Below are 14,370 nucleotides of genomic sequence, written 5' to 3'. Positions count from 1 at the left end.
ATTCACACCTATATTTTTAATATCTATTCCTAATTAAAAACTACCACCTTCCAGGTATCCACAATTCGGTAACGCTCTGGTGCGCCGTTATGAGCGAGCACAAAGTACTTTTAGTATCGTTAGCAGCGGCTCGTCTGTCGGCCGTGTGTCGAGCGTTAGCTGCCCTCATGTTCCCGTTTCGATACGCGCACGTATACATACCGCTACTACCCGCGGGGTTAGCTGAGGTGTTGGCCACGCCCACACCGTTCTTGATTGGTGTACACTCGAGTTTGAAGGAAGAGGTCTCGGAATTGGTAAGTTGTTTGGTCTTTAATCTTGTATGTAGTAAAATTGTAAATACTCTTAAAAATTATGTGTTAAATTGCAAGCAAATGTTACAGATCACAATTTTCGATTGTTTGCAATCTCGCAAGTTATATTGTAATCTAATGGTTTTAACAATCTTACGACGACACCTGTGGGGTGCGTGATAATGGGTATTAATTACACTAGGTACAGTACCTTTGGGTGATGCACAAATAACCACACACTCACAGTTTTAACGTTTATTACTCCACGTAGAAAGAGAGAGACAATTATCAGATACAAGCAACACTTTGGGCATGAAAATACAAGGACAAAAAAGACACTGACTAGATGCGCATTCGGTAACTAAGATCGAACTGTTAATTTTACAATTGTGAAGAAACTTGAAGAAATATTCCGATCTACCCGCTGGGACCGTGATAATTTCGTCGCGGCACGCATACTACGCGAATACCGCGACTCCGTCATAAAATAATAAATATTATAATTATTTTGTATGAGTGTAATGCATGTCTGTATTTTTTGTGTTTTGTGTAATGAATGTTTAGTGTTATAATTAAATACGAATATAAATATGAAATAAAATATTTAAATACTTGTTGTGTGTAATATATACGTATGATAAAATACATACACTAAAATATCGTGTGTTAGCCACACACCTACATTTCATTGCAGTATAATAAACAACTAGACTCACATTCACGTTAAAAAATTATCCCAGGTTAAACTCTGCCTACCCGTCGCTTAGGCAGAGTTTTGTAATGAGCATATAATATGATGGACTTTGAACTGTACTGTCATGAAATAAGGTGTTAATTTGAATAAATGCTGTATATAACACTCATTTTTTAACAACCTGTTAATAGGCGATTGTCAGTCTAGTTGTTTATAATCGAAAGATTAAAATATATGCGCTTTGTAGAAAGAATTTGTATCTATATAGCTCAAAATATAGAAGTATGAAGTGTCTCAGTATAAAAATCAAAGCTTATCAAACAATAAAATATATTCTTCTCCCCTGTCTGAATTATATCGCAATTTAAATGCACACCCTCTTTCCAGCTAGACGTGATAATAGCGGACCTCGACACCGGCTCGCTGCACATACCCCCCAGCGTGAACATCCCCCGACCGGAGGGCAAACTCCTATCCTCCCTCCAGGACTCGTTAGCGTTGGTTCTGCAGCCGGAGCTACGGTCCGCGGACTCGGCCTTCGCCCCACCACCGCCGGCGGCTTCGCCCCCGCATATGCTGGATAAAGAGATCAGGGCGGTGTTTATGAGGACGCTAGCGAAATTGCTGCAGGGATATAGGTGCGTGGTATATGGTCAATATGTAGCTTAGTGTCATATTATTAGTGACAGAATGTGTTCCCATTTTGGATAAACATGGATTTTAATGCGTGTATTAAATTTCATCTTCCCTTATGCTTTATTCTACGTACATAAAAATTCAATTAGTTGACAAAGTTTCAATTGCATCAATTTAAACAAATGAGAGCAGTGTTAATCACGAATATTTTCTGTTGTTTGTCAGGGACAAGAATGGATAATTAACTGTAATAATATAAAACTTTTAGTTTCCATTACTTATTTTAATATTCCTTAAAAACTTTCATGCCTGAATACTCGATATCTGATCTTAACAATCTTAACAGCTGAAAATAAAACTTTCTATTTCCAGACACTGCCTCACAATCATCCGGATACATCCATCGCCAGTGCTGACCTTCCACAAGGCTGGTTTCCTCGGAGCCCGGGGTCTCTCCCAGTGCCCATTTGCAGAACGGCTTCTAGATTCCATGTTCTTTAACGGGCTGGTGGCTGAAAGGGGACCACCGTGGAGGCCTACGGATATATGGGATGAGCTCGTGCAGTGCGTGTTATTGTTTGTTTTGGATATGTTTAAGTATATGTATATAAACAATTTCTTCAACTTCACCTTTATCTATACTTACATCTATATTTACACTTATAACTATACTAGTGGTCCGCCCCGGCTTCGCCTGTGGTACCTACATGTTTAAACTATCCTATCTCTCAAGTTGGATCGAACTGGACATGGTGTGCGAATTTTATTATAATCGGTTAAGTGGTTTAGGAGTCCATTGAGGACAAACATTGTGACACGAGATTTATATATATAACTATATCTATGCCTATTTCTACATCTAAACCTATAACTGCAACAACACCTATGTATTATCATCTACATCTACACTTACATCTACTCAGTTAATTTTGGGATATTAATTTTACACGTGAACTTACATTTATTTCATAAAATATATTTACACCTTTTTAAAATGACCAATAAAAGCTAATTTCACTTCATATAAAAATAAATTTTGTTTTCAGAAACCTTCCAGAACAATTGAGATTAGAAGCACTAAATCCTGAATTAGAGTTACAGCACATACAAGAGTTGGCAATGCAGCTACATTACAATGAAAATCCCAATCCACAGGTAATTTTCAAATAATTGAATACATAAATAATATAGAATAGTTACTTATAATTTTAAGCTAACTTTTTCAAATAAGACATTTGAAGTTAACAGAATTTTTGAAGTAAAATTTGTTTAGGCACTTTGGGAGTTAAATTTCAAGTTGGCGTCATGCCAATACCGTCAGGTCATAGTGTAAGGCGACGATTTTGATAGCTTTGAATCTTGCCAAAGAAGTTTCACTTCTGACACGTTTGCTCCGCACACACGTACATCTTTTTTTGTATTGAAATTCAATAATATAAAACGTGTACAAAGTGAAAACTTCCAACTTTGAGTGCTTATACTACAATAATTGGAGAAAGAAAACATATATTTTATGTTACGGAGGTTTGTATGTATGAATGTATGAAATTTGGCACAGATAATCTTTAGACCATGAGAAAGAACATAGGCTACCTTTTATTGCGAAATATGTACCACGGGCGAAGCCGGGGCGGACCGCTAGTTAGTCTTAATCTTAATACTATTATAAAGGCGAAAGTTTGTAAGGATGTATGGATGTATGGATGTATGGATGTTTGTTACTCTTTCACGTAAAAACTACTGAACCGATTACAATGAAATTTAGCACACATATAGAGGGTAACTTGGATTAACACATAGGATAGGTTTTATCCCGGAAATCCCACGGGAACGGGAACTATGCGGGTTTTCCTTTGAAAACGCGGGCGAAGCCGCGGGCGGAAATCTAGTTATACATATTTTTAGTAAATTGTCAAAAACTATCCATTCCAGGTGTTCCAACAAAGAATCCTGCGGCCGCCAGAGGGCGCAGCGGCTCGTATACACCAACCGCCATTACCGCCGCTATCCGCTACGAGAGTGCAGCAAGTTATCGATGAGCTTTCCGCGAGGAATAATAATGCTGATAAGTATGTGGTGGATACTCAAACTCAAACTCAAATATTTATTTATTCAATTAGACTTCTTCTAGAAGCACTTTTGGACCATCATTACATATTTTTAACATTTACCACCGATTCGGAAAGCAGTATCGACGGAGAAGAACCGGCAAGAAACTCCATAGTTGCTCTTTAAAAAAATAATTTACTATATACAACTTTACAGAAATACGTCGAATCACGCGTGGTAGGGATAAGAAAAAAATGCGTTAGGCACAGCTATTGTGCGCAGGACGCTACAGTACAATTTTACGGACGCGTCACGGGTTAAAATAATGTCAGTATTACAATTTAATTTTACAAAATAGTTATGTAACAGCATATATTATCATAATAATATGCCAAAGATAGATTTGTGTAATATAAGTGGCAGTTATAGGCCTCTGTCAATCGATGTACTTTTGTGCACTAAATATCGATAGCTAGTCGGGTCGCCGGTGGCCCTAAGCTCAGTAGGTTGCCGTCGGTTATTCGCGGCGTGTTTGCGTGTGCGTTGACGCGTTCGCGTTAAGATGTAGTAGCTCTTCTGGCTAGTATCAAGACACCATAATATGAGAAAAGCGGTGCGCGTGTTCTAATATTTTCTAAATTAACAGACATTTAATATAAGAAAATACATTAGTGTTTAATAAAAAGGAAGAGCAAATTATGTTAACATTTATCTCTCATTCAATAATCTGATAAATACATTAAAAACGATGAGCAAATCCACCCAACTGTATTTTATAAAAAAAAAAACACGTGTGGCACTCGGGGACTGCCGCGGTAAAGCTATTGCATGCTATGCCTTCAAGCCACACCTCCGCGCCCGTCGGAGTGGGGAGCGTGAGGTTTTTTCGATACGCAATTTCTCGATTCGGTCCCCGCGCTCAAGGTCCGCGATAGAAGCTATGCAATAGCTTAAAATCTGGTGTGATAAAAGATATTATTTTTATTGTTGTCTATAATAAATGTTTGTTTCAGATTACAAGCGATCCGAATGCCAGCACCTCGAATCATTCCACCCGCGGCGCCACCTACTGGAGCGGTGGAACATACACAGTTATTATTGACTAATTCAGCTAGGAGGTTAGAGGTTGGTATTATAGTTATAAATTATGGATTTTGGGTTTATTTAATTTGTTATTTGAGATTTATAGTTGCATTTGATTGTAGAATTGTAAATTAGGAATTTATATAACGTTTTGAGTGTGCGAAGTCTTTGACATTTGTATTGGCCCCGAAGGACCAAAATTCGATGTTTTGCGTTAATTACAAAAAATTTGTGATACGATAGATCCACGTTAATTTTTATAGAAGTAAAAGCAGCCTCTTCGTGTCGTTCATTGTGTGTCTCAAAGTCACATTGTCATTCTAAATAACAATTCGGTCGAAGTGATTTGATAATAATTTGTTTTGAATATTGAATTATACCTTTTCGAGATGGAGAAATGTTAAAATTGATTAAATTGCATGTTTCTTATTTATATTATATCTGTTGTTTGTTCTGTTAAAAAAAAGACGGGTTGCACTGGGGGAGTGCCGGCAGAAGTGAAAACTTGATTATTAACGTTGAGCATGTTTGATATTTTGGAATGGTATCCGTCTTACGCTTTTTCGATCACGTCACGTGTCCTGACGCGAGTTTAAGATTTTATACCCATTACAGAAAAAGTGCTCAACGCCGCTAAAGAAGTTTTCACTTCAAAAATAATATATTAGCGCTACACTGTCGTAATACAAGCTAAAATCGACCTTACTGCAGGTGTTGCGCTCATGCATAGCGGCGATATTCGAGTGCCGTTACGCGGACGCGCGCAAGTCTTTCCCCGCGGTATTACGTGCGCTACGGGCCCCCGCGGCACGGGCGGCACTTGTGAGGGATCTGGCGCAGAGGTTACCAACAAACAAACATATACTGCATCATCACCAGTTCGATCTTATTGTTAGGTGAGTTTTTTGCTAGCTTTCCGCCTGCAACTTTAAGGGCTGATTTTTCAATCCTTGGTTAAAACTTATTCGTCGAATAATGTATAAAACAACCATTTTAAAAACATATTGCCCGTATTTGACAGTTTACGTGACATTTTAATATTATCGTGTAATACTTTATTGGACGGATAAGTTTTATCCAAGCATTGAAAAATCGGCCCTAAATCTAATAATTTATATACTAAAACCTTCTTCTTCCTCTTTATTACGTATTCTAAACGTTTCGGCAGAATAAATGCGAAAAATCTTGTTACAAATGGTGTTGCAAGTCATTCTACATTAATTTGCATATTTTTGAATTGTAACTTCTTTAGACGCATGAGGTTAAAGTTTTTATCAAAATAAACTCAATATTACCGTCACAAAGACGTGCAGCGTTTTTTTCGAAGAAGTTTCACTTCTGACATTGACTGTACTACACTACTTTGTATAAACACACTTTTTAAAATTTATCAACAACAAAATAAAACCCCATTTAAAGAACAACAATTTATTCGTCATCATAAACACACTCATTATCCTCCTCGTCCTTAAACTCGACATGTACTCGTACGCAAGCGAGCCGCTGAGCTCCGCGCGTGACGTACGCGATTGCGGTGAATATCTAATAAGTTTCACTTTTGACACGCACTTTTTTAAATTTATCAACAAAATAAATAAAAAAACCATTTAAACAACAACAATTTATTCGTCATCATAAACACACTCATTATCCTCCTCGTCCTTGAACTCGACATGTACACGTATACAAGCGACCCGCTGAGCCCCGCGCGTGACGTACGCGAGCGCGGTGAACTCGCCGTACACGGCGTCGTGCGGCATCTCGCAGCGGTCGAAGTAGAAGTCGCGCACGTCGTATGAGCCCTGCGAGTAGGGATACTTATTATGAATATATATTTTTTTTGAAGTGAAACTTCTTTATCGGGGTTGGACAAAAATTAAGTGTAACATTTTTGCGTTACGCCGTACGCGTGACATTTTTGCGTTACGCCATAATCGTGACATTTTTAAGGTCATAAAGAAGTTTCACTACTTACGTGTGTACTCTAGTACACGCATACATTTTTTTTTTAATTCGGATAGGTAAACATTTGACCACAGTCCCACCTGATGGAAAGCGGTGACGCGGTCTATGGTGGTAAATCATGTCTACTTAGAAAATGCCTATTTATTCGCCTCTTGAAGGAACCCATATTGTAGTTGTCCGGAAAGACAGACGCATATATACACGCATTTAGATACAAACCTATTTTTATACGTAAACTAAGCGCATAAAAATACCTGAAAATGAAAAGAAAGGAATGACGTGCACATGAAGAGGCCTATTCTCAACTTTGAGTTAAACCGGGCTGAGAAAGAAAGAAAAAAGCGTATACGTGCACGTATAGGAATAAATACGTACCAATATTTGTGCATACGCACACGTACACATACAAATACACACACACGTTAAACGTACACGCAAACGTGTTCGTAATCGAATACGCAAACATGTATGTGCTACGGTACTATATTTTCGTGACTTAATATTTCTGCTTCAATAATAATTAAATGATTAATAACAAAGGGCGGCAAACTCTTTCAATAAGGTCTTTCATTAATAAAATATAATTATAATTTAAAAATCACGTATAAAGACTTATTTCCCAAGGGCTTGTGAACTATTTAATGTGATAAAATGCGTTTACACGTACCGGGCTCACAGGAAAGCGCGGCGGGTCCATGCCGGCCAAAGTGAAAGCGGCCTCCATGTTCTTTTTAGCGTATTTCTCAGCGAATTCCCCGACGTCGTTGTCGGTGACGAGGTGCACCTGCTTGCAGCCGCCGTCCGTGTGCTTGCATATGTCTAGTAATACCTGTACATACATAAAATATAGGTTTTGGACAATATATTTATTTTTATTTATAGAAAATAAAAGATTACCTACAATACGTTGTTTGGCCGTTTCGACAAGTTCAATATTCGTGGAACAACCACAGTTAAGGAGTTAAAATATTTATTTATTATGGATCATTTATTTTATCACATACTTATTAGTTTCACTTCTGACAAAGCATGTAGTTATGATTTTGTTTAAATGTATTATTCAACCCGGTAATTTATGAAATTATTGTACCTATTGTCATCTATCCCTGATTAGTGAGCAAATCTTACAATTACCAAATTTTTAAGTGGCAAGCAGGACCTCAGGTTCTATTAAACACATTACAAATATGCATACCAAAATATAAATAAGAAAAAAACACAACACAATACCGGAATAATTTTTCACACTCATGTGTCTTACCCCATCCCCGTTCCCAAGAGTGTCATGCACATCGAGTAGAGCGTCATACACATCGTGCGTTCGGTTCAGCTTGTGTTTCTTCACGGTGACGTTCATGAGCACCAGCTCGAGCTCCTCGTGGCAGTCTTCCACGCTGAACACGTACCAGAGCCCGGGGCCCTGGGTAAAAATGTTAATTTGAACTCAGAAGTGGTATCAAGCGTAAATTTTTTCGGTGTTAGATAGCCCATTTATCGAGAAAGGCTATAGGCTATATATCATCACGCTAAGAGAAACAGGAGCGGATCAATGCGGGTGAAACCGCGGCGAACAGCTAGTCGACAATGAAAAATAAATCAAAAGTACTATACAGTGTTAGAAAGTTCAGGATAATGGGTTTGTGTTGAAGTTGAATTTTTATATAAAAATTTAAGAAGAAAGCGGAGAAGTAGGAGATATTATTTTTGTGTGTGACAATATTGATAGAAGAATAAGTTTTTAGTGTTGTGGTATTTAGTGGAGTTAACTACTCATTGCTTCAGAAAAAAAAAAACAGATAATCCACTTTCAAACTTTATACGAATAAAACGATTATAACATAAGTACAAAATACAGTTTTTCAGTTTGAATCTAAAATATTGACAATCTTACCCCATCCATATTCGCATTTGTATCGAGAATGTAAAGTAAAGCTAACGTGCCTAAAACGGTCGAGAACTTGTACATGCTGCTGGTAAAGGTCACCAAATAAACATTGTTACCCTGATCGTGTCCTTATATCTAACATATAATTAACTGACCAACAAAACAAGAGATGTTATCAAAAGCTTTCGTGATAAACGCGAGGTACAAATTGTATAGGTTTCAACTGGTCGCGTTGTTACATTTTAAATAGTAAATTAAATGGTGTATTCTATAATTACGGAGATAAAATTCATTGTTATTTGTAAGTGTAAAAAGTGATCTCTTGAAATAATGAATTCTATAATTGCAACGATAAAATATATTGTTACTTGTTTATTATTCAATAATTGCCTAGGTTACCCATGAAGCTGTAATTATCTGGAATTAGTAATTGACCAACTTTTTGGGCTTCTTTTTCTGGGAATATCACGTTTTCTTAAAAAAAAACATACTGTATATAATATCCATATTTGACTGACTTTTTCAAACTATTTTGTATATTTCCCTAAAAAAAACTTTCTTCTACAGGCTATTAAATTGCGCCCTCCAATCAGCGACGGCGCTCGACGAGCATTCCATAGCGGCGGCCATATTGCCCCTAGCAACTGCGTACTGCCGCAAACTATGCACCGGAGTGATACAATACGCATACATGTGTATACAGGTGGGTGGTTTTGGGTTTCATGTATGGTACGATGTATATGCGAAACAGACTTACTGAACTTTAGTTACTTAATTGGAGTGGCTGAAATTCTCCCGTCTGTTTCCAATACATCAAAGTAATACAAAAACAAAACCACTTACAGGAGCACGCGGTGTGGACGAGCCAGCAGTTTTGGGAGGCGGCGTTCTACCAAGATGTACAGAAAGATATCAAGGCGTTATACTTGCCGAGTCCTACGCATCATCAGCGGGTACCGAGCCCGAGGTATGGAAAATTGTAGAAAAGTCTTATAACAATGAGAATTGACAATTTTTTCCCAGTATGAAAAGTTTTTAACCTATAAAACGCGCTGTACGGGACATTAGGTCAATTTCTCTGTAATTGAAGGCATACTTCTTAATAAAAAAAAAAAAATAAGGAGATTCTTAATTGGTCCGAAACTGTTTTTTGTTATTTAATAAAGATATAATTCAAGCTATATATTTTGTTTCAGAGAAGACGAGGAATACATATCATTATTGAAGGCGCAAGAGCCTAGCGCTTTAGAAATAGCCGCAGAGCAGATGCGAATGTGGCCCACCTTAGCTACCGGTGAGTTAAGTTATAGTTAAATAAAAATGCTATATTTTTGATGGAACTGCATGTGTCGATTGCATTTTATTTTTCTTTTGAAATTACTTCTGTAAACTTTTGTTCAAGTCTTCTTTCTGCATCTGTTATTACTGCCTTTCATTTTTTTTTTCAAAATAATGAGCTTCCATGTAAAATTTTATGTCCTATTTTCTGTACAACTCTTATCAACTATCCTACTTAGTTTATCCATCCTTCTACTTTGTTTTCCTGTCGCCAAATCAATTTTATAACATCTTAAAATTATCTATATAGAGAAACAAGCGGAATTAATAGCGAGCGAAGAGTCTACACTATACAGTCAAGCGATACACTACGCGAACAGGATGGTGTATCTGCTGCTGCCGTTGGAGGGAGCGGGACGGAGAGCTGATGTGCGGGCGGATGACGATCGGGCCACTAATAGTATATCTAATAGGTAAGGTATACAGGGTGTAATCGTTAAGTGTGCACAGGCAAAAAAACTTTAAACTGATATTGAAAGTACTTTGCCTACCTAAAATAAGGGATGTAGGATTTCTTATACCCCAGCCACACGACTCGACGAGTGGTATGGGAAGTGACGAGGGAAGTAGGCAGGGACGTAGTGTGGCCACGTTACTCGTCATGCCACTCGTCGTGCTCATCGTCCTGCTCACTGCTCCCTATTTTGTCGGCTTTTGCGCGCGAGTCAAAGGACCGGCAATACGAGTGCGAATTAGGGATGGGCGTCATGGAATCAACGGAGTAGTTAAATTAACCGTCTATATGTACACTCAACGATTCGACTAGTCCATCGCTCACCAATGCACTAGTTGAATTCAACGGCTAAACAGTCATATTGATAAGATTAAATTCTTTTCTTCGAAGTTTTTTAAAAAAAATATATTTTTGGTTTACAAGACCAATGTTTTGAATTTAAACTATAAAAAACAAACGTTAATAAGTTTTTTAGTAATACCATAGGTAATACATACTTTTTTTAGGGAGTATAATTTTTGTAAGAAAGCATAAACATTTATTAATTGTTTTATTGAGATTAGAATTTATTGTTTTAAGAATTTATTTAATATGTAATAGTTATTTATTTTACACATGAACTAGTCGAAGATTTTAACTAGTTGAACGACTAGTTGATTAACGATCTAGTCTCGTTGATGAAAAATACGTCGACGACCCATCCCTAGTGAAGAGCGTCGCGATTAATCGCGCGAGTAGAGCAGTGTGTGGCCAGACGGCAATATCGAGGCGAGCGGCAGCGCGATGAGCAGGACGAGGAGCAGCACGAGTAGCAGGACGAGTAGCATAGTGTGGCTGGGGTATTATATGTAGGGTATGGGGTAGGTGTATCTCATGTTTAAGAGAAGGAGACAAAGGAGAAATATAATATAATTTATCTGATTTTTATCAGATGAATTTAATTCGATATAAAGGGTACAACATTCTAATCCTGTTTTTGTAAAGTGTATAAAACATATTGGAAAGGAAAAGAAACATGTGTAAAGTGTTTTTGTTCAGTGTTGCGGAATCAGACAGTGCGGACGCGGAGTCAGGTTTCGAAGAAGCCGACCCTGGAGAGGCTGGGAACAACGTTATCAAAATGGTCTCAAGATTTGTGGATAAGGTAAAATTAATTTTACCTTCATCTCAATCACTAATTAAATATGCCTATGTGACACCATATTGATTGTGTCTTCTTTTTGTTCAGAAAGTTGTCTACATTCCAAATTCTCTTTATTTTGTACCGTCTTTACCGTCTAAAACTTTTTAATGTCATTATAAAAAAAATTCCAAGGATCGTATGACCTTTTTTACCAACCCAAATTAATTAAATTTATTAGATAAAAAATCTAATAGCCCTTTTTATCAAACCAAATTAACGTGTCAATGTTTGTCCTAAGCTAGTAGCTAAGTGCAACTTAGTGCATTTTCCAAAGTGACATATTGTGTCTGCAGGTGTGCACGGTATTTTTTTTATTATAGCTACTTATTAAGAAAAAAAAAAATACCGAAAAAAATGATGTATTGTATGTTAATATAGGCCGATTAGTTTATGAGCTAAAACAGAATAACAGTTTTTTGCTCGTCCTGTAAAATTTACTTTTGTCTATTACGATTTTATTCCCCGGGGACGTCTGTGTTGGCAGGTGTGCACGGAGGGCGGCGTGACCGCGGAGCACGTGCGCTGTCTGCACCAGATGGTGCCCGGCGTCGTGCACATGCACCTGGAGACGCTCGACGCGGTGGCGCGCGAGTCGCGCCGCCTACCGCCCGTGCACAAGGTATACAAAAATATTACGTCACTCATTAACAAAAAAAGACGTGTGGCACTCGGGGACTGCCGCGATAAAGCTATTGCATGCTATGCCTTCAAGCCACACCTCCGTGCCCGTCGGAGTGGGGAGCGTGAGGTTTTTTCGTTACGGAATTTCTCGATTCAGTCCCCGCGCTCAAGGCCCGCGATAGAAGCTATGCAATAGCTTAAAAATTAAAAAAAAAATTCTATAATATTAATTTACTTTTTTTCTTTCATAAGATAATACCATCTCATATTGAGGAGACAATGCAGTTTACAAACTGGTGAAATTTTTAGCAGAACAAATATAAAAAGAAGATAGAATGCCTAGAAGAATATTACACTGATTGTACTTTATTTTGTGATGAATAAATCTTTTATTTTTATTCTGTTATTCTTTGCTCAAGTGGGAATGCAAATAAATAATTTATTTTTTGTTGTTGTGTTTAATTTTTCGATTTAGGGGACATTATATACTCACATTAGTAAAATTAATACATTCCATTACAATATCAAGCGTAAAGGGGAAAATCTAAATTAGCTACGCAAATAGAATAAAAGAGCATTCATTGCACAAATGATGACATCCACCTAGAATATGTTAAAAAATCTTTACAAAATATAAAGAATACAAAGAGTCAAAATTAAAAACAAATACGCGGGTTCGAATCCCGCCTCTTGATCGAATTTCTGAAGTGAAACTTCTTTGGGCGCGTTGAGAGTAAAATTTAAATCGATCGATTTGACGATTACCAAAATCTTGAATCATGCCCAAGAAGTTTCACGTGTGCACATACGATCTTTTAGTAAAATTTACATGTTTATAAACACTAATTCATACTAAATTTCAGCCCCGAATAGTATCACCGGCGCTAGTATGTGGGGAGGCGGTAGCTGCGCCTGCGCTTCGAGCCTTATTAGTGGCTGATGGTCGAGAGGCACCCTTGTTACCGGCGGAAGGAGCACTGTTTCTGACCAACTATAGGATTATCTTTAAAGGCACACCTGTTGATCCTTATGGTGAGTTTTATTGATAAAAAGTCTTTCTCCATGATTAGTGAGGGTAGTTTAAGTTTCGATTGATACTGTCTTGAACATCTTGGCAGCTATGTTGTAGGAAATTTATAATTACAATGATTTGACTTGCTAAAAAAATTTGAGGTGTTTACCTATTTGAAAATAATTGCCGAAGACTGTTTTATGTAACAGAAATAGTTACTACTTCACCAATAATTAAAGTTATTTACAAGAGTCTATAGCCGTATAATCTATAACTGCTTAACTTTATTTCTAGTATTAATCATAATAATATTATCTACTATTTCTACCAGCCTGCGAGCAAAGCGTGGTCCGCGCGTTCCCGGTGTGCGCACTGACACGCGAAAAGAGCGTACGCACACACGCACACCTAGAGCACGCGTTGCACGACGGATTGCAATTGCGATCTGCTACTGCACAACTTATCAAGGTATGATTTTGTACTTTCAAAAAAAATAAATGTTTTAAAAACTTTATTGTAGCGCTCTTTTTTGCGAAATGTGTCCAGTAGCAGTAATAAGGTTACCCGTAATTATAAATGTAAAATGAAGTGCAAGTACGTTTATTAATTTAGTATTATAAATCTGACTGTTGTTCATGCGAAATTTTTATATCCAAAAGAATCTACGTTAGTATTGAATTTAAAGTATGTAAACACACAATTTTCTTTAATTTTAAAGGTGGTATTAGACGAAGAAGTGAGCAGCGAGCAAGCGGAAGCGTTCCGCAAGCAAGTAGCCCGTCTTCGGCACCCGCAACATCCGTTATTACACTTTGCACTGGCACCTAGAGCGGCACCACCGCCGTCGTTAGCGCAGCCCAAACATCATACGCTCAAGTGAGTGGGGTCAAAAAGATGGACAATTTTGGGTATATTTTCCGTCTTTTGATGGTAATAGTAATGGTAAATCCTAATAACCATAAAAACTGCACTAATAGCGCATGTTCTATTGGTGCAAACTTAGTGTCAGTCTTATTAAAATGTTCTCATGCAACAAACACTTCAAAAACAAAGTGTGTTCAAAACTTGATTTAACACAATATTGTAAAAAATAGCCTTTCAATTTGTAAAACAGCAAAGTAATTTTTTTTAGTTCTAATGAAATGATCGAGTCATAT

General features: G+C 37.4%; 2 protein-coding genes across 2 annotated transcripts in view; one reads left to right on the top strand and one right to left on the bottom strand.

Moving 5' to 3' along the window:
• The window catches only part of Sbf (SET domain binding factor), a 66,998-nt gene that overhangs the window by 36,692 nt on the left and 15,936 nt on the right, over positions 1-14,370 (top strand). Inside the window, exons 6-21 of the mRNA XM_089711412.1 lie at positions 55-296; positions 1,375-1,625; positions 1,996-2,187; positions 2,670-2,778; positions 3,556-3,692; positions 4,686-4,797; positions 5,467-5,651; positions 9,173-9,308; positions 9,451-9,572; positions 9,802-9,899; positions 10,194-10,356; positions 11,436-11,541; positions 12,065-12,199; positions 13,065-13,233; positions 13,545-13,681; positions 13,932-14,089. Coding sequence (XP_089567538.1) covers positions 55-296; positions 1,375-1,625; positions 1,996-2,187; positions 2,670-2,778; positions 3,556-3,692; positions 4,686-4,797; positions 5,467-5,651; positions 9,173-9,308; positions 9,451-9,572; positions 9,802-9,899; positions 10,194-10,356; positions 11,436-11,541; positions 12,065-12,199; positions 13,065-13,233; positions 13,545-13,681; positions 13,932-14,089 — 2,452 coding nt within the window. The remainder of the gene's footprint in view (positions 1-54; positions 297-1,374; positions 1,626-1,995; positions 2,188-2,669; positions 2,779-3,555; positions 3,693-4,685; positions 4,798-5,466; positions 5,652-9,172; positions 9,309-9,450; positions 9,573-9,801; positions 9,900-10,193; positions 10,357-11,435; positions 11,542-12,064; positions 12,200-13,064; positions 13,234-13,544; positions 13,682-13,931; positions 14,090-14,370) is intronic.
• On the bottom strand, positions 6,378-8,686 carry LOC149477025 (uncharacterized). The gene is made up of 4 exons (XM_089711546.1): positions 8,612-8,686; positions 7,982-8,140; positions 7,388-7,549; positions 6,378-6,557 (listed from the first exon to the last, which is right to left on the bottom strand). Exons 1-4 carry the CDS (start codon positions 8,684-8,686, stop codon positions 6,378-6,380), a joined length of 576 nt encoding a protein of 191 aa, XP_089567672.1.

Source organism: Colias philodice, chromosome 26 (genome assembly GCF_061535455.1).
Source record: "Colias philodice isolate Cphi_HAF_F1 chromosome 26, ilColPhil1 Martin Lab GWU primary, whole genome shotgun sequence".
NCBI classification, from domain to species: Eukaryota; Metazoa; Arthropoda; class Insecta; order Lepidoptera; family Pieridae; genus Colias; species Colias philodice.
This window is presented reverse-complemented; position numbering and strand designations above follow the sequence as displayed.

Bases quoted from the DNA above. Each gene is read 5' to 3' on its own strand.
- LOC149477025 (XM_089711546.1), bottom strand. From the start codon at position 8,686: ATGTACAAGTTCTCGACCGTTTTAGGCACGTTAGCTTTACTTTACATT. The intron at 7,550-7,981 runs GTAAGACACATG...ATGTATGTACAG, and splicing joins CTCTTGGGAACGGGGATGGG to GTATTACTAGACATATGCAA. The intron at 6,558-7,387 runs GTACGTGTAAAC...CCCTACTCGCAG, and splicing joins CGCGCTTTCCTGTGAGCCCG to GGCTCATACGACGTGCGCGA.